Source organism: Ailuropoda melanoleuca, chromosome 9 (genome assembly GCF_002007445.2).
Source record: "Ailuropoda melanoleuca isolate Jingjing chromosome 9, ASM200744v2, whole genome shotgun sequence".
Classification (NCBI taxonomy): domain Eukaryota; kingdom Metazoa; phylum Chordata; class Mammalia; order Carnivora; family Ursidae; genus Ailuropoda; species Ailuropoda melanoleuca.
The window spans coordinates 75,760,712-75,785,897 of record NC_048226.1 but is presented as its reverse complement, the minus strand read 5'-3'; the positions used below and the strand labels follow the sequence as shown (position 1 = coordinate 75,785,897).

The window sequence follows — 25,186 nt, the reverse complement described above, 5'->3', positions numbered from 1 at the left end:
CCGCCAAAGCTACTTCAGCCAAAACTACTCACCACAGTAACTCGCTTACACACGTTAAGACTTCTTTTGAACAAGGGGCTACAAGCTGTGGAAATCATGGCAGTAGATTAGTTTAAAGCTGAACTATACAGGATTAAACAAGACATGTGTTAGCTATACCTGGCCCAGACCCTCCCTTTAGTATAATTACATAATTAGTGACAAAACAGGCTTTTTGGAACACTGGCCAAGGTTAGATTTGCACTACACCAGTAGCATATAGCGTGGTGTTGGAAGCTCCATCCAGATACCCGTTTCTACAGCTATCACCTTCACAACCACAAATCTTCATCTAAAAGAACAGTCACCATCCTGGCCAGAGGTGAGTGCATGTCAAAACTAAGGAATTTAGTTGCTGAATTTTAAATTCTCAGTTCTAAAATGTTGAATCAATTAAATATGCTACTAAAAAAGAACCGAAAGTCAACTAGAAGATATCTGCTGCTACAGCTTAGTAAGAGTGGAAACCATACATAGAGATACAAAACGCGAAGTTTCACATTCCGCACATCACTTGGTATCTCAATACATGAAAGGCACAATTCAGATAATGGTAGCACTTCACTAATTCTATCTATGCCTACCTATATTTCTTCTTTATTTTTACTAATAGGCTTCTAAGACTGGTAATGTTAATTAAAATTAAAACAAAAGCAAACTATAAATTTCAAAGCTAAAAGTCAGTTTGTTACCATGAAGTGTTTATCATAGGTATTTAACTTCACAACTTCTTCTGGGACCATATTACACCCAACTTAACACAGGAATTCGGTTTACATATCAACAGAGGTAAAAAAAAAAAAATTCCCAAATTGCTATTTATTCTTTTCATTAAAAAAATATTTCTAATTAATCAAACAAAAATTTCTAACCAGTCTTTACTTCTAATCAAACAAAAAGAATAAAGTCAACAAAAAACAAAATCCCACATAATGAAAGTCATGACCAAAGTAGACTTCAATATTTGTCAACTACTGGGGAAAAGCAGTCAACTTTATTGTACTAAAGGAGAGGTTATCCTTTATGAACCCCAAATTTAGAGAAATCATGTAGCAGTCCCATAACTAAAAATAAATAAATACAAATAAGGGAAGGGAATACATTATTACTAAAAATCTGAGTCTAATTCTATTTAATCAGAAGTTTATTAGCAGAAACTCTAATAAACATGACAACTGAAAATATGGCTTGGGACTGTAAAAAGCAGATCTTTACCAAAGTTAAATTTCAAGTAGATTCCACAATCACATTTAGTCTAGGAGCTTAGGCTAAAGACTTAGGGTGATCTCACTATACAGGCTGTGATTTTACTATGAAATATCATTTTAATTCAAACATATAAGCAGTAGTTATTAGCATAGTAGCGTATCTAGGACACTTAAAAAACCCCACAGAATGTTAACTTTGGGCAACAACTTTTATGAAAGTAAAAATCTTTAAAAATTCAAAAGCCATAGAAAATCAGTCTGAATGTATTTTAATCATGGAGGAAAAATTAATGGGATTTGAACTATCAAATCTATTTTTTTCCTGTGAACACAGTATGTACCTATTTCCTTGAAACTATTTTAGAGCCAGTCAACACCCAAAATAAAAATATTATTCCTATCTCAGTTCAAAATTTAATGAATCAACATTATCTTAGCCAAGAACACAGTAAACTGCATTATGTCTGATATATAAAATTGATACAGAAATCATCTGAAAGCTTTGAAATATTAGAACCAAAGGCTTTCTGCGTTTATAAATTAATGGCTTTTGTGGGGGGAGGGACTAAGTTACTTAAAACACTGTAACATCTTAAAATGTACAACAAAAGGAAAAAACTACTAATACTAGTTTTTAAAACTCACAAGTTACAATAATGCAAAACAAATTTGTCATTTTTGCTGATTTTCAACGTTTATACATGCAGTATAAATTACAAATATGTATACCATTACAACACCATCTAAAAGAAAACAATGATGTATAAAAACTTTATGATAAATAAAATTATTGCATTTAATGCCATTTTCTTGAAAACCGAAGTCATCAAGTCCCTTAACGTCATATTAAACATAAACAATACCAGTTCAAACTAGAAGAAATGTATTCCAATATAAGCTTCTGACAACAAAAATAAAGAGGTTAAAGCCCTGCAGTCTGTCTGAGTTAGGTCAGATAATCATGGAAACAAAGGAATATTTAAAATTATTTATTTTATCATTATGCACAATGAAGGAAAGCATTATATAGAGCAGAATTCTTTCCCGCCATAAAATTATTTACACCCATTTATTTAGCTAGAAACACTAGCTAGAGGAGGTACTGGTATATTCCATTTGTGATAATTTCTCTACAGCAAACAATTGTCTTACACTTGGAGCATGTTGAAAAAAATATTGCCTCGTAGGTCTTTTTTGTTTTTTTGAGTCTCAATCACTAAGAGCTCAAGGTACTTTGAGAGAATCCTGGTCTCCTAGATGGTCTGATGAATGCATTAAAATCAAGCAATGTGTTTGTATTCTGAAAATATTCTCAAATCCATATAAATGTTGCTTGACTTGTAGCGCTCACATCTCTCCTACTGGCACTATGACATGTGAAGAACATTTGTTATGAAAGCTTCACGCCAATTTTGTTCTGTTCCTTTTTCATTAGCCGCTGTGCCTCCTTCTCCATTTTCTTCCTTTGTTGTTCTGCTGCTCTCTTTTCTCTGTCTGCTATCTTCTGCTGCCTGAAAAAAAACATATTCTTATTTTTACTTTTAGGAAATACCACACAGGTAAAATGGCAAATTCCAGAAAGAAACAGCGGTGCCTTTTTACTAACATCAAATGTAAGTATGAAAAATCTTTCTCCTCAGTGTTTTGAAAATTTCAAAGATTTTCAAAAACATTATTTCTTTTAATCCTTCGAACACGACTTGCAAAATAAAAGAGCATTGTCTCTATATTACAAATAAGTAAAATGAGGCACAAAGGCTAAGTGACTTGCCCAAAGTCATAAGATTAAGTACAAGGAGAAGAACCCACATCTTCTCATCTCTCTTCTTCAGATTATTTTCACTAAAACACTACCTCCATTGGACCACACCTTCTTTTTGATACCATTCTGAAAAGCCTGATGTTGAGGATTAAATCTCCTGTTATGACAATAGTTAGAAACACTCTGCTAAAGGGAGTTAAGAACACAGATGTGCAGAACACAATGCACAAAGAAAACAGAAACATAACACAAGCCTTCCAACTGGAAGCTAGAAATCTATTTAAGGATTAGCATTTGGCCAGCTCTATTGAGCAAGGGGCCGAATGGTAGGTACTTGCTGATTATCCGTTATGAGATACCTCCATCCTCCGCGGCCCCTCCCTGACTCCACTGAGCTAAAACCACTAGCCTCTCCCTCGTTACTGATTGACTTCCGGGGGGGAGTGGGAGTAGCAGGGGGTGACGAGATAGGACAAAGAACAGACGCTGATCCTGGATCTAAGGTTTAAGGCATGAGAAAACAGTGAAAAAGCATGCAAGGTTGAGGAAGGAAGCTGAGGCCACAGTTGTGCATGGGATGGGCAACACGAGGTTATAAAACAGAAAAATCCAGTGTGGACTACCTATGTATGGGACAGCTCAAAGCGGACTCTGGTGAGCAGAACGTATATACCATTCTCATCATATCTATAAGTGGGAGTGAGCAGACTTGTGTATGACCAAAAGTCGAGAAAGTAGAGAGACTTTAGGCAATATTTTGACCTTCATCAATTAAGTTTCAGAAGAACAGTTTAAAAGAAATCTACTTTTCACTAGCTCTGATCACTTCCCAGCATAACTGATAATCTCCCTAAAAAAAGTCAAAATGCAAGTGGCAAAAAGACAGCTAGGAAAAGGAATATAAAGAGCTGGCTAGCTTACAAACAAGTAAGATAATGAAGCTTTCACTGGGTAACTAGTTAAAGTGTTAACATCAACGGTTTATGTTCCTAGAAAATGAGGCAATTTAGAGATGACTGCAGACAAATCTGTTTTCCCTCTCCAGATACACACCTGGAATTACTGAAGTATCAGAATCTCCTTCCTTAACTTTACCGATTCTGGTACTGGCAATATTAAAGTGGCAATGGGACACAGATGGAGTGAGCGGACATGCAGTGTGAATACGCTTCCAAAGTTCACAGTGTTTCTCTGGGAACAGTGACAGCACAGGAGTCCTCCGTGTCTCTCTGACTCTAACTGAGGCAACTTGTAGCAGGAAGCATGAGTACTACCGACTGATAGGCTCCCTCTCCTAAGCTGTCAGATAACATAAAACACTAGGTTTGGGGTTTTGTTTTTTGTTTTTATCTTGTTTTGTTCAGAGTGCAAGAGGGTAGCGTGGAAAAAAGGTTTTGGTACAGTTCAGTGTTAAGATACTTGTGAACTCATAAACTCTACAGTGCTGTCATTAAGATTACTGGATTCAGAATGAACAGACCCCACCTTTATCCTGCGGTTACTGACACAAAAATCACTAGAACCCCCGAAAATGTTCTAAAAACTTAGACTTCTATATCTATGATTTATCCAAAAAAGAGTAAAAGAAATAGATAACTTATCTTTTTTTGATGATCCTTGCAACATAAATGTTGTTTACAATTTTAAAAGTACTTCTTTTACAGTGAATAATGACTAAATAAAAACTAAATATTTAAAATTCTCATAATTTTACTGACTTTTAAAAAGTGACACATCCCTGTTTAAAAAAAAAATTGCTGAGGGGCGCCTGAGTGGCACAGTCGTTAAGTGTCTGCCTTCAGCTCATTGCGTGATCCCAGCGTTCTGGGATCAAGCCCCACATCAGGCTTCTCCGCTAGGAGCCTGCTTCTTCCTCTCCCACTCCCCCTGCTTGTGTTCCCTCTCTCGCTGGCTATCTCTCTGTCAAATAAATAAATAAAATTAAAAAAAAAAAAATGCTGAAAGTAGGAAAGACAAGACAAAAAAAAAAAGTCAGCCTTAACTCAACTGCACCCTCTGCTGGCTGTTCAAGGTATTTGTAGTTAATTAATGAACACAGGAGGGAAAATAACAAAACGAAATCAGTTGTTATTTATTTTCTACCCCTAATATAAAAACAATCTTTTAAATTAAAAAAAAAAAACTTACATCACTGTGTATTACTATATCATCTTTATAAATAAAAAAGACTTAGATACATTTAAACATCTGAGCTTTTCACCAGTGATGATGATCATATACTTTTTTAGGGTCAATATTCTGTTTACTCTTTGACCTAACGCAAGAATTAAGTTTATTACTCATAAAAACAAAGAAATAAGAACATAAACACCAAAAAAACAAAACAAAACAAAACAAAACTTGAAGACCCGAGGAATGATTTTCTTCTCTGTAGCACAGACAGTACCTGACATATTATTTACCTCATAAGGCTTTTGAGTACATCAACGGAGCTATATATACAAATGTAGAGTGCTCTATGTAAGCTACTTCCACTCGAATGTGCTGGGTACACGGGGAAACAAAAATAAAGGGATAATTTCTGACCTAGAGGAATATAAAGTGGTGGCTCACATTTCAAAAGATAACTAACTATGGGGAATGTAATATAAAGCAAACAGTATAATATGATGTGTATATACAGAAGATCTCATGTGCCATTAATAATGGTAACTCTTTTGTTCCTATAATGCTTTAAATTCTTGGTTTCTGTGATGTTTTAATCATGTAAAATTAGTATATGCAGTCTGAAATTAAAAAGAAAAATCCTATATTATCTCAGCTTAAGGAAGAAAGAATGAAGAAAAACACAACTTTTGGCAGAATAAGCTTTCTTGACCTCAAATGCAAACTGAACAAATGGAGTTCTTCTACTGAAGCTGCAATGTAAGTATGACTACAATACCTCAGAACTTCTTCTGCTTGCCAGGCCGCATCTTCTTCTTCTTCCCACGCGTTGGTATTTTCCTGCCAGGTATCCAAGTCACCTAATTCAGGCTACAACAAAGTATAAAACAAAATTATGATAGTTAAAGAGCTCCTCTTTCTCCACTTAGCAGTCAAGAAGAGTATCTTTTATAACATGACTCAGACCTTGTCACTCCTGTGTCTTCTTCATGTCCTATACAAGGCCCAGATGACCGGGCCCCTGGTGGCCTGGAACTGAGCTGTTTCCTGTGACAAATGACTTTATTTCGGTACCCAACGGTCCTGGGCAGGTACAGCTTTCTTCCTATTTTATGTTTTATACGGATTTTTTTTTCTGCCTACTTTAAGTTGGAATGGACAAGAATAGAACATTCCTTCTTTCTGTTTCTCTCTTTTCAGTGAGAGGACAGGGTGGGGGTGGGGGCAAGAGAAGAGACTGACTGGAGATGGAATTAGAGATGCCTAACTACTCTGTGCTAAGGTGAACCGGAGGACCCAAAGCTTCCAAACCAGCAGTCATTTTCATTTAAGCACAAGTCATTTACAGATTTTTCAGTGGTTCTTCCTAGGTGGGTCCAAGGCAAAAACAACGAATCAGGCAAAATTTACTCTTTACCAGAGTACTTCCATATTGTGCTTTGTTTGCCTGTGCCACTTACCTGATCCCAGTAAGCTAGGCTTCCACTATTTCTTCCATTATACTTTCCACTATTCCCCAGGCTAGACCTCTGAAAGTTCACTTTTTCTTCCACAAACCAATAAAAATGCTCACTCTGGAATGTTTAGTTAGGTGTGGAAGTGACTATGATCATAAAATAACTGGCATCAATCTATGAATAGATTTATTATACTTTCTTTTGAGCACTTACACTTAAAACTCATTAAAATGTGTGGTTTTCTCCTCCTAATCATAAACGTAATACCATCCTCTGTTAAAACTTTTTAGTGTATTTTTGATTATCTGTTTAATGTAAGTCTCTAAAAGTAGAACACTTAAATAAAAAAAATTTTTCAAGCCACTGAACCAAAATACAAATGACCCTCTTGAAAAGTTATACCAACTTATCCTACTGACAGCAACAGGTGGAAGTCTTGTTTCCCTGTACCTTTGTCAATACTGATAATAGCCTTCTTTCCTCTTTGCTAATTGGTTAAGATCTGAGAATGGTGGGGCGCCGGGGTGGCTCAGTCGTTAAGCGTCTGCCTTCGGCTCAGGGCGTGATCCCGGCTTTCTGGGATGGAGCCCCGCATCAGGCTCCTCCACTGGGAGCCTGCTTCTTCCTCTCCCACTCCCTCTGCTTGTGTTCCCTCTCTCACTGGCTGTCTCTATCTCTATCTCTATCTCTGTCAAACAAATAAATAAAATCTTAAAAAAAAAAGATTTGAGAATGGTGTCTTGTTATTTTACTTCGGATTTCTTTGAGAACTAATAAGATCAAACTGTTCTTCATGTAATCAGGCTAATGTCTATTTCTTATTTGTAAATGTATCCATTTTTCCACTGAGGTGTTTGACTTTCTGTACATAAAACATTTAGACATAAAAAAAGTGAACTAAAACCACAAAAATGGAGAGATATCTGATCCTTTAGTAGAGATGGCCTTCCAAGGTAAAAAGTTTTAAAGTATAAGATGGATAGATTTGCTACCTAAAAACTAAACACAGGGCACACGGGTGGCTTAGTTGGTTAAGTGTCCAACTCTTTTTTCTTTTTTTAATATTTTATTTATTTATTTATTTATTTATTTGACAGAGATAGTGAGAGGGGCAGGCAGAGTGAGAGGGTGAAGCTGACTCCCCACTGAGCAGGGAGTCCGACACAGGGCCTGATCCCAGGATCATGACCCAAGCCTAAGGCAGACGCCCAACCTTCTGAGCCACCCAGGCGCCCCAAGTGTCCAACTCTTAATCTCAGCTCAGGTCTTGATCTCTGGGTTGTTAGTTCAAGCCCAGCACTGGGCTCCATGCTAGGCATGGAGCCTACTTTTAAAAAACAAACAAACAAACAAACCTAAACACATCTGCCCATCAAAAATATCCAAAACAAATTATAAAGCCAACAACAAACCAAAAAATTGTAAAAGATGACAGAAAAATGTTAATATCCTTAGTATAAAAGGCTATCACAATAATATAAACGATGAAACTCCAGAAAAAAAAAAATAGAATGTGGAATTTAAAAGAAGAACCTAATTGGTAGAATGGGTGGTAAGATATTTTCGGAGTAGAGAACAAAGTGCAGCAGTTACCATTCTCTCCTAAGTGATGCCTGCTTATTGCAACTGCTGGGAGGAAACTATGTGGAAATAGCACTGGAGACATTCTCCATCTACCCTATTTACCCTTTCCAACTCTGTGGGGAGTTATATATTTACAACTTCATAATGAGCTATATTAGTATTATTAAAACTTATAATTACAAGTAAGTGACATTTACTAATTCCCTGGAAAAGTCTGAACCACTTTACCAATATGGATAAACATATATAAATAAAGTATAAAATTTAGAAATATAAAATAAAAAATTAAACATGCTGGGCTGTTTTAGAGAAATATCTTTGGTGCTATTGTGCTCTCATAGCATGATATAAATGCACAGGAGTAAGGGCACCTGGGTGACTCAGTTGGTTAAGTGTCTCCCTTTGGCTCAGGTCATGATCTCAGGGTCCTGGGATCGAGCCCCACAGTGAGCAGGGAGTCTGCTTCTCCCTCTCTCCACTCATGCTCTCTCTGACTGTCTCAAATAAGTAAATAAAATCTTAAAAAAAACTAAAAATAGAAAAATAAATGCATAGGAGTTATCAAAATTTGCATTATTTATGTCTGATCACTTATTTAATACTGCACCTTCCCCACTAGAATGCATTCAAAAGAAGCAAGGACTCTGCCTGTTTTTCTTACTTTCCACTACAGTACTAGCCCCAAGCACCCTGTCTTGCATTAGTAGGATTATTTCTGAACAATGAATTAAAAACATACATAAACATGGGTCTCCTGGCAAGAGGGGGCCTCTGAAGCACCTGTGAAGTTTAAACTAAGAAGACAGACAGATGCGGTGGTTTAAAAATATGTCTGCAAATTCTTTGGCACTCTTTCCTTCAAGAGGTAGAGCTTAATTCCTCTCCCCTTGCATATGGGCTGGATTTAGTGACCAACATCCAATGAATAAAATAACATGGAGGTGAGTGTGTCACTTATAGGATTAAGTCATAAACAAGCATTGTGGCTTCACCTCTGCATGCCTTCTCTTTTTCGGGGATTGCTTGTTCTGGGACCACTGGTGGTTATGTGGTATGGAAACTCAAGCAGTCCTATGGAGAGGCCCATGGCAAGGAACTGAGGTTTCATGCAACCAACCAGCGTTAATCTGCCAGGCATGGAAAGTGAGCCCCTTTGAAATGAATCCTCCAATTCCAGTCAAGCCTTCAGATGACTACAACCCCAGCTAATGATTTGTCTGGAAACTCATTAGAAACCCTGAGCCACAACCACCCAGCTGAGTCACTCCTGGATTCCCGATCCATAGAAACTATATGACATAAAGAATGTTTATTGTTTTAAGCCACTAACAGTGGGGTTGTTATATAATAGTGTCATATAATGACAACATAATAAATTAATCAATAATTACTAGTCAATAATTAGTCAATCAAAACATGCTTAACCTTAGATCTGGGGAGAAGTCTGGACATTTTTTTTTTATAATTATGGAGAGTTCTTTGATGATAATTATAACTACTCTAGAGTGTCAGACTGAAAGTTGGGGTTTTTTTTTTTTAAGATTTTATTTTATTTATTTGAGAGAGAGACACAGAGAGAGAGAGAGCACGCACAAGCACGAGCAGTGGGGAGGAACACAGGGAGAAACAGACTCCCCGCTGAGCAGGAAGCCCGATGCAGGGCTCCATCCCAGAACACTGAGATCATGACCTGAGCTTAAGGCAGACACTCAACCAACTGAGCCACCCAGGTGTCTCTGGACATTGGTGTTTTTGAAAAAATTCAAAGCGGATTCTGAGATACTTCCAAGGTTGAAAACCACAGGTATATACTTCCCTCACTACTCTTGTCCTTCAAAGTGATGCATTTAAGTCAAACCTACTACAAGTCAAATAATACTTTAAATGTAAATATAGTCTACTAGGGAAACAATTCATGACTCATTTAAAAATAACCTGCTTTTAAGTTTAAATTTCAGTGGTAATCTCTTTAAAAGTCACATTTTTTAATTTTTTTTTTTTTAGCGAGGGAGAAGAGAGAAAGTGCGTGTGTGCATGCACGTAGCGGTAAGGGGCAGAGGGAGAGACAGAATCTTCAGCAGGCTCCGCACAGAGCCCAAAGCGGGGCTCAATCTCACAATCCTGAGGTTACAACCTGAGCCAAAATCTAGAGTTGGACACTTGACCAACTGAGCCTCCCAGGCGCCCCTAAAGGTCACATTTGTAAGTAACATACTGTATTTATCTTTTATGTGTACAGTGGGACTCTGATCTTAGTAGCCGATGTAATTTACAATCTCATAAAAGGATAAGATTGGCAAAACTCCAGATTAACGTCTCTCATCTGTTAAGCCTGTTTCAAAGCACAGAAATACAAATATTATGTTCAACTCATTTTGATTTTCTTTCTTTAAGAAAACAAGTAAAAACAAACCCTTGCCTATATATCATTAACGTACTTACAGATTGATGAATAAAAGGCATATCCTGTGTAGCTGCTAATCTACTAGAGAAACCCGTGCTACCATCTGGGATGCCAAAATTTAATGGTTCTCTCTTCTTAATAATGATCTGAAAGAGAATTATAGGAATATTTTATGCATCATATAAAAACAGACAAGATAAATAAGTGACCAAAGTATTCTATAATTATTTCAAACATGCCCTTTCTTCTTTTAAAATTTATAATGTAAAGATTTTTTAAGTCTGTAAAGAGTATCAAAATTTCTAAGCAATTGTCAAACAAATCACTTACATACTAAGAAAAACTCCATTTTATTTTTTCTAAAAAAACAAATTTTCCTCTTCTCTCTCTAGACCCACAAAATATAAGTTGTTTTAGTCACCGTGTTAAATAAGAACATGTGTCACATCCTACTAAAGTATAATCATCTCTCTTCGTGTGGTTATCAATGAATGCATTAACTTTCTCAAGGCAGTAATGTTAGCTTTGTAGCGTAAACATTTTCAGTCTAATTTATTAATGTACTATCGTAATATTCTAGGTTCCTCTTAAGAGCAGCAATATACTTTCAAAATATAAGGTATTCATCTACTAAGACACTCAAATTCCTTGCAAAATACACAACTTTATGCTCTTTAGGACTGAGACATTTGGACAACTTAACAAAAACAATCCTGATTACAGAATGTAAATGTTACCAGCCTTGAAATTGTAAAAATAAATTTATAGCTGAAATTGGCTGGGAGGTAGAAGAGGGTGAGAAACCCTATCAGGGAAGGTGGAATAAATAATGTCATTTTATAAAGTTCATTTTTAAGAAATATTTTCTATGCATGACTGAACCAGAAATGGAACTCTAAGTATGTTGTTGTTGTTGTTGTTTAAATAGCTGAGTGATTAGTACAGTAGACTGGAATAATAGCATCATAATATTTGGAAGAGGGGGAAGAGCAGTGAGGGTAGTATGAAATAAACCCTCATCTACCATAGTATGAAGTCAGTGGACAATGTCTATGATTGGTAAACCAAGGCACAGCAACATAAGCATATTATATATAGATATGATTTAAAAAAAAAAACCAACTATAAGCCTTAACGGGAAAAATTATCAGTGGTTGCTTCTGAGAAGTAGAACTGGCTATGGGGAATGATGGGGCAGAAGTCTGCTGCTTTTCATTATAAGCTCTTCTATGTTCTTTGACTTAAATTTTTTTTTAAAAAGTACACGTACTATTTTTGATTAAAAAAAAAAAAGGAAAATATTCAGCAACTGTTCTTTTTCCAAAAATTCCCTCTACCTTTAAGTGATCTTACATATCCAACTCAAAAGGGATTAAGTAAAGTGTGGATGACTAACATAAGCCCACAACAATTGTTCTGTTCTGAGAGTCCTGCATCAGTTTTACAATGGTTATAAACAATGGAAACCATACCTATCAGTTTGTAGGCATCACGAAACTGTGAACTCTTTCAAGGTCAGAACTTTACCTTAATCAGCTTAGCCTCTATAGCAGAGACTGCAGTCTAGAATCTGGTCTACAGCTGGATTTCAGTAAATGCAAAAATAACTTTAAAAGATTTGGTAGTACAACTTACTAGATCTATGTCTAGGTCACTTGAATATATAAACTTGTTTAATATGTTAGAAAACACAACAAATTGATCATTAGAAATAGGCTTTCTGACAAATACTAATTATACTGTCTGATTTAAATACAGGAATCTGAAAAGCAGTTTAATTATTTAACCTCCCAAAGCATAAATCTTTTACATACTTTCTGAGTTTTCCTTATAGTTGGTGTCATGTCCTTAAAATAGTCAGGTTCCAGTTGTTCCAAAGCATTTTGTTGTGTTGCTACATTCCCATTGCCTCCTTCAATCTTTACACTTGTGGGGGCGTCTTCATCCCAGGAAGTCCACTCTTCAACATCGGTCTACATTGAATCCATCAAGAGTGTTAGCCACAAAGGGGTGACCTAATCAACATCTCATTCGTCATTTATTAGAAAAACAGGCTTTCTAAAACATTGGTTTTCAAACTTTTTGACCAACAGGAAAATATAAATTTTATAACACATACCAAAACTAGATCAAAGTTTAAAAAAACACTTACTTTTACTAAAAGTTAGACAATTGGTTCTATCCATTAAAAAACAGAAAACGAAACAAAAGCAAATGCTTTAAAACCTGAACTGACATTTAGAACTAGAGTCCACAGAAAGAATATTCAAACTTGCATCCTAAGCCTAACCGCGTTGATTGCCTGATTTAAAAAACAAAACAAAAAAAACATTTGTGACAGGATTTATATAAGAGTCTCAAATATAATATTCAAAATCTCCATAAAACCCAAAATTATTCAGTAAACAATCAGTAAATTTCAACCTGCATGGAAGGCTAATATAAATGTTATAATTATCTGACTAAGACTTTAAAATAGTTATAAAAATACTTTAACAAGCAAAAGCAAACACTCTTGAAACCTATGGAAAAATAAAATAGAAAATCTCAGCAAAGTAACAGAAAACACTATGAGGAACCAAATAAAAATTTTACAATTAAAAAATATAACAACAAGAAAAAGGCTGACCTGACTATCAAATTAACTTCATAACATATAATTATAATTAATGATCTGCAGGCCAGTTCGAAAACCATGGTTCTGGAGCACTTAGTCAAACTTAAAAACAAATTACCTGTTTAGGAACTGATGAATAATCAACTGTAGTTGGCAAAGTTATTTGGTCTCCACTTAATTTCCGTCCTCTGCCAGATCTAAAATAAAATATTTCCATAATTACCAAAACAATCATGGGTAAAAGCACTATAGACAGTAACTGAAGGCTTATAAAAGAAGATCTTTTATAATTTTACAATTATTTATTTTAATAATTAAAAGTTGCTCATTAAAATATGAAAAAAAGGCATGCATCAAATATCTTTTAAATGTGTTTAAAATCTTAGGATAACAAAACTGCTTTTTGGCTTAGGACTCAGGATTATAGATAAACTCAGGAGGAATATAAAGACAAAAACAAAAATGCAAAGTGATTTCAAACCATATTCCTTCAAACCATGCTCTGTTGGTGAAGCTCTGGGACACCTAGCCTGTTTTTGTTTTTTAAGATTATTTGAGAGAGAGAGAGAGAGAGAACACACGTGCACATGAGCAGGGGCAGGAGCAGAGGGAGAGAGTCTTCAAGCAGACTCCCCAGGGAGCTCAGTCCCATGACCCTGAGATCATGACCTGAGCCAAACCAAGAGTTGGATGCTCAGCCAACTGAGCCACACGGGCGCCGCCCACCTATGCCGTTTAACCTGGATGGCTTGGCTTTTGTTTGTTTTACTGATTTGGTTTTTTGGTAAGATTACCTATCAAACTACTAAAAAGTTTGAAATCACTGGGTCGAACTAAACTGTAATTGATAAGGATTAGTAGGAGAAGCGCTATATTAAACAAAATAGGCATCATAACTCAGTTGCTAAGAGCATGGGCTATGGAAACTATGTAAACCATAGTTTTAAATGTTACTTCTATTAATTATGAGTCTAATTAGAATCAACTGGCCTCTCAGCTTCAATATCCTCATCTGCAAAATGTAGGTATTCAAATCTACTTTTGAGGGTTGTTGTAAGGATTTAATTAAGTGACATATTTAAAGCAGCTAGATACTAGACAGTGCCCAGTATATGACACTAAAAAAAATGGTAGCTATTATAACTGATTAATCACTTGCTTCATTTCAAATAATCTATAATGCATCCACTTACAGCAAACTGGTAAAGTTAGTTATTTTTACTACAAGATTAGAAATCATATTTTGTTTAAAGGATAAACAGAAAATATGGTCTACTACTAAATTTATGATGTGGACCTGGTACTTCAGAACACATGATCTAGGTTCCTTCTGACACATCAGGAAAGCTTATAAAGTGAACATACAATCAATCCTAAATATACTTACATTCACAATTATTGTGAAATTTATAGTGGCAACAACCGTCCTTAATATTTTTTAAATCAAATGCATTTTCTTTTACTGAAAGTATTTTAGTTTTAGAAAATACATATGCAAAGAGAAAAACACTTATAACTTATCTTCTGTTAATCTCTAGCCTTCTGGCAATTAATATCCATTCTTATCCTACTTTACCTCTTCAATTTCTGGCCATTCCTCCTAATGCTTGGACAATCTGAGCACTTACTTCACTATTTTCCCTATTTCCCAAATTCTGTCCACTTCCTGGGTAAGTTCAATAGTCACCTAAATTTTCCGTTTCTTTCTTGATCTTTCTTCCTCCAGTGATCATCTTCACTCTATTTCATCCACTCATTCCCATTGCCATACTATGGACCCATTTTTTTTAAAATCCAAAATCACTTTAGTTCTAACAATAAATGTCCTTAATCCTCAGAGTTTTAATAGTTATAAATGGCCACTTAGCCAGAGAATATATTTCCTGGCCTCCTTTGAAGCTAGGTGGCCATATGACTAAGCTCTGGACAGTAAGGTAAGAAAAGAAGTGTTGTGCACAACTTCTAAATCAAGTCTGCTAAAAAAGAGAGCTGACAGCCTTCTACTTCCTGTTTTACTATACCCTACCTCTGTGTGTCAGTACTTTTTTTTTTTCTCCACAGTACCCCTGGCCAAAACAAATACCTAACAGTTCCCCTGATTAAGTAGTTAGACCCAAACAATTTAATACTTATTTATGTCCTAACTACACAGTAGCCATTTGCAAAAATACTACATATAAAGAAAAATAACATTTTGATTTCACTCTTAAAAAACCATAATCACTAATGGAACATATGTGTGGGGCTACTGGATAGGGCACAGCCTCTCAAAACTCGAAACCAGACTGGATACTACCATTCTCATTTTCTGTTCCACATTAATTTTTGGTTCAGTACTTACTTTAATTACAGCCTAAATCCTAGCTTTGCAAAGATAAGTCCCCAAAAATACAAGTAAACAAACGCTTATCTCAAACATTCAAGAATATCTGCAAAAGTAATGCTGCACGATCTAATGTTACAATGTGAACTACCTTGAGCTAGTAGTTTGTGCAGCATTTGACAAATGTTGACTATCCCATTCACTATGTTTTGCTACATATTTAAAAATATCCTGATGATACCCCTGTGAGTTTAATGTGAAGCCCTGAAGTGCTTCAGCACATAGCTCTAGGGTATAGTACAGAAGTACAGAACTATAACTCTAGGGTATAGTTGTGTGACAAAATAGAAGGAATTCAAATCTTTGGATGACTTAACTGAAGCAGAATGACTTATCTGACTAGGACTAAGTAGTCTACATTCCACATTCTGGAATACTATCTAAGAGACAAAAAAAAAAAAACAACTATTTTGTGAGGGGTTTTTCTGTTCAAGTTTTTAATATAAAAACAACATTCATATTATAGTATATAAATAAATACTTATTCCTAATTCCACCTAACCATCTTAAAACATTCTGGTAATGAAATAATTATGTACATAAACACTGACTTATTACAGTGAAAATCGGTTTGCTTTTTTCTGAAATTCTATAGGAATAAGAATATGATTTTTATTAAAGATGTAAGAATTTGAAAAAATGAAAAGCGAAACTCTTTCTAGATCTGAAGGAGAGAAAAAATATATATAAAAAAATACCAGACAGTAATGAATGAATACTATAATCAAGTTATTTAGCTTAAATATAGTCTGCCCTGTCTTTTTGTAATTATGAAGGCATCCAAAACCAGCAAGAAGATAAACAAGTCAATTTGAACATAAAATTTGTTTACCTGCATATTAATCTCTTTAGGAATGAGAATACTGTTGCGAGGCAGGTGCAAACTTTAAATAACCGAAACTGTGTGATAGCCATGGTGGGAATCAAAACCTGTGGGAAAAGCACAAAAATAAATGCACTTAGCTGATTTCATAAGCTATATTCCCATTCTAAAGTCAAGCTGAAAGGTCCTATTATGAGCTGTGAAAATCAGACATTTTTTACTTTTCTTTAGAAACCACAAATATAGCACAGCAAATTTTATTTTAAGGATTTTATTTGTTTATTTGAGAGAGCGAGAGCACATGTGAAAAGGGGGTGGGGAGACAGAGGGAAAGAAAGAATCTTAAGCAGACTCTGTGCTAAGCGTGGAGCCCAACACAGGNTAAATAAATAAATAAATAAATAAATAAAGTCGCTGAAAGGTCCTATTATGAGCTGTGAAAATCAGACATTTTTTACTTTTCTTTAGAAACCACAAATATAGCACAGCAAATTTTATTTTAAGGATTTTATTTGTTTATTTGAGAGAGCGAGAGCACATGTGAAAAGGGGGTGGGGAGACAGAGGGAAAGAAAGAATCTTAAGCAGACTCTGTGCTAAGCGTGGAGCCCAACACAGGGCTTGATCTCACAACCCTGACATTACGACTGAGCCAAAATCAAGAGTCAGGCACTCAACCAACTGAGTCACCCAGGTGCCCCATAAACAGTAAACTTTAAAATTAAAGCGTAAACCATACTGACAATTCAAGAAACAAGATTTTAAAGTTTTCAATAGTTGAGAGGAAAAAAACCTTCTTGAAATATTCTCAGAATATTTTTTAACTGAACTTCAATTACCTGTTTATGACTTATTTTCTACCAAAAAGCAAAAAGCATAAAACGGTACATACTGAGTCTTTTGTACCTTTTGAAGTTTGAACCACATGAACATAACAGTACTATTCATAATCTTTTTAAACATTTTTAACTTTGTTAGATACATTTTATTATGCCCACTTTATAGATGAGGAAATTGAATTAAGAGAGGTCAAATAACTTGCCCAAAGTCACATAGCTAATAACTTGAAAATAACAATAGAGTTCATCTAGTCCAGTGGTTCACATATCTGGGGATCCTTTAAAGAAATAATGATACCTGGGTCTAACTCCAGTAAATCAATTAAATCATATTCTCTAAGGGGAAAATTCCAGTTAAACTAATAAGAGAACAAAGGAGACAAAATATAGTCAACAGAAAAGGGAGGGGGAAAAAAGTGGGGGAGAGCAGAAAATAAGAGAAGGGGGAACAAATAACAGACAGGAAGAGAACAGGGAAAATATACCACGCTAACACTAATTAAAAAGAAACTGAAGTGACTATTTCAATGTCAAAGAGTAGATTTCAGAGAAAATAATGTTAGCAGGCATAAAAATGGTCCTTTCATAATGATAAAAGGGTCAGTAAATCAAAGGCACACAACAATCCAAAATATATAAGTCCCTAAAACAGAGTTAAGCCAATACCATAAATAAGAGGTGACATTACCAGAGAGTATGCAGATATTAAAAGGCTATTGAGAAAATATTACAAACAACTTTATGCCTATATAGGCATACAGATCTATACTTCAATCTGAGTAGTAGCAACACCAGTATACTACATATACTGTTTGCATGTTATGCCTTATATTAACGTTCAAAACAAAAATATTAAAAAAACACAAAAACAGAAAGCAAGGAAACATAGTTAACTTTTGTGATACCTGATCCTAATTACTCTGTAGAGCCACTACTGCCATTCCCTTCAAAGAAGGGCAAAACACACAGCTCAATCTTTCTATTTCTAGAATTACAAATGTAGAAAGGCCAAGCAGACTTTTTACAGTAACGAAGTTCCAAAAGGCTCCCTTAGCAATGCTCATACACTGAGATTATATCCCCACATGAGCTCAATGATTTACTGAATGCCTATATTTGGAGTTGACTTACTAATTGAGGATGTAAAAGACAGTGACTCCAAGAGTATGAACCAAAAAAATTAAGAATTTCACTATTCAAGTAACTTAAATACTTCTGACAAAAAAAAAACCCCTGATTAGTGGTTTACTAGGTTTCGAAAAATGCAACAATTTTGACTTCTCCTTTCTCTTAGCCCCTTATGTCCAAACTGCCAAAAGCCCTTATTCCATTTCCTAATATGGCCCATATTCTTCCCTATTTCCACTGTAATCTCCCCAGCATAAGCCTTTATTATTTGTTGGTGGGGTATTATAAATTTTTTTTTAAGATTGATTTGAGAAAGAGAGAGAGAGTGAGTGTGGGGAGGGTCAGAGGGAGAGAATCTTCAAGCAGAGTCCCCGCCGACCACAGAGCCCTACGCAGAGCCTGATCCCACGACCCAAGCATGAGATCTTGACCTGAACCGAAACTAAGAGTTGGACACTTAATCGACTAAGTCACCCAGGTGCCCCTATTATAACGTCTTCCTAATTCCAGTATTTTTCTCTTACCACACTTAACATTCTCTACTTCGTACTATAGTTACTTCTATATACCTTATTTGCCCTGTACCATCCTTCCCCAAAGGACCTCGTTTATCTTGTACCTCCAGTTATCAGCTGCAAAGTAAGACTTGAAAGGTTTAACTCCTTCATTTTGACTAGAATGATCTGAACAGTTAAGATGATGAATAAAGGCTCTACTTAAAAGCTGATTTGTCAAGAATAAAACTCTTAACCAAACAAAGGCAAATGTCCCTAAATGAAAATTTAGGCTAAATTTTTATAAAAATTATAAACAAAACAAGATAGCCAGAAAGAGATTTATGGAATGTGGCACTTGGGGAAAAAGGGAACAGAACTGAGAAGATACTCTATCAGGAAGTTTTGAAGGGAGAAGACCTTTAATATTTAAGGACTGGGGAGAGCAGTGGGTCTCAGGATATATACATGAATGCAGAGTTGAAAATTAATTTCATATAGAGCCTTGGTAACCACTGTCATCACCTTGCCACAAATAGTATTGTGCGTCATTTCAGTATTTGTCAACTTGAATGACTTCAATGGTAACTGGAAAAAATATTTAAAATTTTGTCCAAAAGAAAAACAGAAAATGGGACTATTATTGACAACAGAATAGAATTATCTTCCTAGCAATTAAGAATATCCTCATTCTGCAGAAAATCTGCTTTTGTGATTATCAAAAGAAAGGATCTAATATTTATTGACCAGCTCCTATATGCCAAGCATTATTTAAAAATTAGGTCTCTTAACCCATAAGACCATCTTATGAGATGGATATTACTGCTCTCATTTCATAGTACTGAAGCACAGAGAGTAAGCACATGTTTCCAAGTTCCCACACCCAATGACTCAGATTTAAACCTAGGTCTGTTTAATTCAAAAGCCAAGAACATCTGACTTAACAATAAACATTCTTACTAATTCAGTGATGATATTATAATTTCCAGAGTAAATTTTTCAACTAGCTGCAATGAAATGGGGAAAATGCAATCAAGTTAACTAACAACACTTTTGATTTTATCAATTACGTTGATTTGCAGGCTGGAATATTCTTTGGGACCCACAGTTACTTAATGCTTCAATTCAATTCAACAAACATATATATATTCAGCACCTACTATCTTAACAGATGCTACCATGGGTAATGGGAAAAATTACTGACCCAGTACAGAGAAACCCTGTATTTGTTGCTCAACTGTCATAGGCCAGTGACAATGCAAGGGACTAAGGAGACAGGGCCCCAATCAGTCTTGCTCAGTTTGGTATTTCTAAGTCTTAGCCAACGCCAAGCACATAGTAGGTACTCAAATATTTGTGGAAGGGATATTAATGCTCCTTGAGCACTCAATATGGTCAAGATATAGTTCTAAACAATGTATCTTCTATCACATCACTGGAATCCTAAGGACAAAGAAGGTAAGTTCCACTACATCCATTTAACAGATGAGGCTGATAGTGAGGCTCCAGAGGATTTACTCACCCAAGATTTAAAGAGATTGACCCCAAAGCCCAGGTTCTCTCCATACCATATCCCATTTGATAAACCTTTTAATGTTATACTCATTGCCTCTGTTTGATTTTCAAAATGCCCTCTAGGTAGTCAATTTAAGTATGCATCTTAGGCTACTGTGCACTTTGGTTACTTCAAAATACTTTCTAAAACTGAGAATGGCTAATATAACCTAATTTTCAAATTAAAATTTCCTTTAAAATTAGGAGGAAGATACAAAAACTTGAGATATAGCAGGAAAAGGATCAGAATTATGAAGCAACCTATTCTCAGGGCTTTTGGAGAAATGGCTTCTCTAGGAAATCAACAGGAATGAGAGCTCTGCTAGATCAAGTGAGGAAGATTCACCTACAATTTTAAAAAACACTACCTTACAAGTTGCAATTTTAAATGTATCTTTCCTTCTTGTAAATTCCCTGTGAACTGCGGCAAGATCCTTTCAGTAGAGTCACTATATTACAATTCGTTAAACAAGCCAAGCCAAAATCTTTTAGTACACACTACAGTAAATAAGTTTTCAATTGTTGTAATTCTAAAAATACATTTTTGAAATTTTTCAATACCAAAATTTTAAAAACCGTATTAGTTTTTAGTACAGTACAGAACAGCCTCAAATTCAGTTTGTAACTTTCAAGCTGATTAAGGACTATCACAAGCCTCCAAAAATAAAATCTACCTGAACTCACTTACGTGAAAAACCAAGGAGAAAGGAAACTAAAAGTAGAATGTGGGAGCGGGTTGTAAAGTGGACTGTACCATCTCTGGTTACTCAAAGGCAGGCCCTCGAATATGTGACACCGAGACTCTTACGAAAGCAGAGTTAAGATCTCCTGAATGACTCAAAAGGCAAGAGTTCCATAACTAAAATGCTTTAACTTCTGATTACCCACCTGAAATTGGCTGAAGAAAAATAAAATCATACCCACTGTACAGATGAGAAAAAAGGCAAGAGTGTTCTCAAGTTACACAATCCGACGCCATGCACTCGGCGTTCTGTGAAACGCTCTAAATCGCTGGAGGTGGGTGCAGGGTAGGTTGGAATTTGGATTTTGGAAAAATCTGGAAAGGAGCAAGGCCTGTAGCGGAGGGGCAGGAAGAACGGGCAAATTTCCCCGCTGGAGGCCCGTTCCGGGACTGGAGGGTTTCTGCGCCCGCGTCCCGCAGGCGTGTCTCCCACGCGTGAGCGCGGCATGGTGAGGGCTGCACGCCCGGGGCCCGCTCCCAGTCGCAGTTCCTTCACCCGAGAGGTCACCCCGACCCGGAAACAGTACCCCAGAGTGGCAGTCGGCCGTGGAAGGGAGAAACTGGGTGGAGGGGCGAAAAGGTGGGAGGGCGGGAAGTGTGGGGCGAAGAGGAGGGCCGACCAGGGAAAGGCAGAAGACCCCCATCCCACCCAAGGACCAGGTTGGGTTCGGGGGGCAGTGGGGGAGGGACACCCCTCGTGGGCACGCGCGAGTCGCACACACTCACCTGCCCCTCCCCCTCCCCGCCCGCCCGGCGGAGGCTCCGAGCTGCCGCGGGCCGCGCGCACACAAGGCGCGCGCACGCGCACTGCCGGTCGCTTCCTCGAGTTCGCGCTCCGCCCGTTCAGTCCCAGCCCCGCTCATTCAAAGCCGGGCGCGCGCTCCGTCGCAGCCGCCGTTGCCTCCGCGCAGCTGCCATGGCCGCCCCCTCCTCGGGAAACCCTCCCCCAGCCCCTCCCACTTCGCCCTCCTGAAAGGCGGTTCTCCGTGGTCTCCAGGCCCTCACTTCCGCACCCCGCCCAGGTCCTGTCTGGCCCAATAGACGAGAGGCTGCTGGTCCGGCGACTGGGCTAAGCCAATGAGATCCGGGGGGCGGGGCGAGCGGCGGCTGGCGTGGCTGTGGCGGAGACTCGGTCGCGGGTAGGTTTTCTATGACCGTTGCTGGCTGTACGGACTGTTCTGTTCCAAAGTGCCTGGGCACCTTCCGTGTTGCCCTACTTTCTGTGGAGAGTACCTCCGCTCCAACCATGCCCCTTTTCGTTCTACCTACAGACTCCCCCTACCTGCTGGGAGCTGGGGAAAGCAGTGTTTAGATCGCAAAAGTGAGGGAGCTGCGGCTCCCTCATAGTGATTTGGCTGTCGGTAGGCCAGATCTCAGTCATTCCTCCACTTAAGGGGTGCGAAATGCTGAGTTCAATTCGGGACTTTGCTTCCTCCAAGTAACTTTTGATTGAATTTCCTTTGGAATTCGGCACTTACCCTCGTCCATGCCTTTGTTCCTCCCTCGCAGCGCAGGCTAGCCATTCTCCCAAACTAAGATTTTCCTTATCTTATGCTTCTCTCTTTGAAGTTTCTTTTTTTCTTCTTTTTATCCTGTATGCTATGAAAAGGCCAGGGTTCTTTGCTTGTGGGCGAGAGGCTTTCAGAAAACTGCTCCCACTGTAAGCGACAGTTTGTATGGTCAGAGACTGAAAACAGTTCTTGTTTTTGTACCACGTTTTGACTACCTCGATCGTCATCCTGTCACCCTGACCAGCCTCCATCTACCCGCTTACTTTCTAGTATCCACCCACCCATGCACTCCAATCTGTACCACGTTTCTATTCTTTGACCTTGTTTATCCCCAAGAGGGGAAGAAGGAGAATGTTTATAACTCTTGCTCTAAAATGATTCTATATAACTTTGGATACATTATTTCATCTCTGAAGCTCAGCTCCCTCATCGGTAAAATGACCATAATAGCGCCTACTTCGTAGGATGGCTAACCCTTTCAAAGCTCTTAGGGCAGAGCCTGGCACATAGCAAACACATATAGATTAATAGCTGTTACTGCAGCAGCAGTTGTTGCTGCTGCTACTACTACTGCTACTAGTATTAGTAATAGTATTACTAGTACTACTACCACTACCGCACTATCGCATCATCGTTACCAGTTACTATGCCTCCCTAAATCCGTTAAACCCTCTGCAGTCTTTTAAACACCTGTTCTAACCTTAATCTCTTCAAATGCCTAAATTCTAAGAATTCAAAGTCTCCATTTTTTTTTTTTGGATTCCCCTACTTAATAATCCAGAGTAGGCTACATCTTGACATAAACGTTTTCAAAATTTTTTCTTAGACACCTATCTTTGCTTCAAATTATTATATCCCTATGACATTTTTTCTTCTTTATTCTTCAGTTTTCCTTATTAAATTTGCCATTTCCAAATGAAATAAAACAAAAGGTATATANGGATTCCCCTACTTAATAATCCAGAGTAGGCTACATCTTGACATAAACGTTTTCAAAATGTTTTTTCTTAGACACCTATCTTTGCTTCAAATTATTATATCCCTATGACATTTTTTCTTCTTTATTCTTCAGTTTTCCTTATTAAATTTGCCATTTCCAAATGAAATAAAACAAAAGGTATATATATTTTTCTAGAAACAACTAGTTAGTGAATATTTGTTTCCAACGCGGTAAAAAACAAAACTTGTCAAAGATTGCAAACTTAGTTTACATTAAAAATATCTATGAAATAATAGTTTAAAATCATCTTTAGTCCTGGTAGTAATTCCATAATTGGGGATCATACGTGCCAATAAGTTGGGATCTTGCATGGGGACCACCTCTTGGGAGTGTGCAATTTGAAGTCCAGTCCTCTGCCCAAGGCTTGGGTGGGGTGGGGATGGGGACCACCAAATGTCATGTGGGAGGAGCATAGGGCATAAAGGATAGACTTGGTATATGAAAGATTTCTTTCTGAATTGCCTGTACTCCATGTGTTATGGCTAATTCTACCTGCTCTTCGTTCAGACCATTTTGCCCACTTTAAGGTCTCTGATTTGCCTCTGCCCAATCCCTAATCACTAACTTGGTTTATTCACTTTTATCAGCTTCCAACTCACCATTTAATCTCCCAAGTCAAAGCCTTTATCAGCTTTGCTGTTCTGAGTTCTCCCCATGGTTCTGAGTAGTGTTTTGTCAACTGTCCTCCCATCCCTGCCCAATAGTTCAGGCAGACCTTGCAAACACAGCCCAGTGCTTCCCAATCTCCCTAACCCCGTTCTCTGGCTTTTCACTAAAGGGATGGTTTTTTCCTCAAGTGTAATTTTAGACCTGTTGTTCTGACTCAGACTTTAATGGCTTTTATTAATGAGCAGCTGTCTACAGTTGAATACAGGTTATAAAGTCATATTCATTTCTTGATCAAGCAAAACAAAGCCTTGGACCTCACAGTGATAGTTTTGAATGGATACATTTGAGAGCAAAAGATATTCTGATGATAATTTTAATGGATTGTTTTACTGATCTTTCTATTCTAGAGAATTATGCTTGCTTTCAAAATCATACATTTTAATATTCTGGAAAATCATAATTTATTTTTTAATATCCATTGCCACCATTTAATAGTTAGGATCAGTTGCTTAATAAAGAAACCAACAAGTCTGATGCAGCTTTTTAAGTTTTTTTTCTATTAAAATAAAATTGACTCTCTGTGAAGCATTTAAATGTTTTCCATCATAAATATTACTATAGTGTATCTTTATAGTGATTTTTATTGCTAAACACAGGAAGACCCAAGGTCTAAGAACAATTAAGTTAATCTTTCGAAGAGGCCTAGATAGGAATAGAGAAAAATAATAATAATAAAATAATCCATTCCTTTATTAGAAATGGATTCAAATGAAGATACCATGAATTCTTCACTTCCATGTTTCAGTAGTGAGGTGTAACCATGTAATAGCTCTTGGCTAATGTCCATGTTGTTATTAGAGCTATAATATAGTTCAGCTATATTATGAGTTAAGTAGACTTGATCTG

The 25,186-nt window shown here is 36.9% G+C and overlaps 1 protein-coding gene across 3 annotated transcripts; it reads right to left on the bottom strand.

The window, feature by feature from the left end:
• Nucleotides 1-1,165: 1,165 nt before the first annotated feature.
• On the bottom strand, nucleotides 1,166-22,778 carry EBAG9 (estrogen receptor binding site associated antigen 9). Of its 3 annotated transcripts, none has more exons than XM_034668484.1 (7): nucleotides 22,639-22,778; nucleotides 16,414-16,511; nucleotides 13,317-13,395; nucleotides 12,396-12,554; nucleotides 10,620-10,727; nucleotides 5,915-6,006; nucleotides 1,166-2,758 (listed from the first exon to the last, which is right to left on the bottom strand). In XM_034668484.1, the coding sequence occupies exons 1-7, from the start codon at nucleotides 22,681-22,683 to the stop codon at nucleotides 2,638-2,640; spliced, it is 702 nt and encodes a 233-aa protein (XP_034524375.1). In that variant the 5' UTR covers nucleotides 22,684-22,778; the 3' UTR covers nucleotides 1,166-2,637. The 3 variants fall into 3 exon arrangements, with proteins under 3 accessions (XP_034524375.1, XP_034524376.1, XP_002931065.2); XM_034668485.1 differs by lacking the exon at nucleotides 22,639-22,778 and adding an exon at nucleotides 21,887-22,028; XM_002931019.4 differs by lacking the exon at nucleotides 22,639-22,778 and adding an exon at nucleotides 21,307-21,472.
• Nucleotides 22,779-25,186: the final 2,408 nt, after the last annotated feature.

Bases quoted from the DNA above. Each gene is read 5' to 3' on its own strand.
- EBAG9 (XM_034668484.1), bottom strand. From the start codon at position 22,683: ATGGCTAGCCTGCGCTGCGAGGGAGGAACAAAGGCATGGACGAGG. The intron at 10,728-12,395 runs GTATGTAAAAGA...ATTCTCTTTCAG, and splicing joins CTATAAGGAAAACTCAGAAA to ATCATTATTAAGAAGAGAGA. The intron at 6,007-10,619 runs GTAAGTACGTTA...ACTTTGTTGTAG, and splicing joins TGCCTTTTATTCATCAATCT to CCTGAATTAGGTGACTTGGA.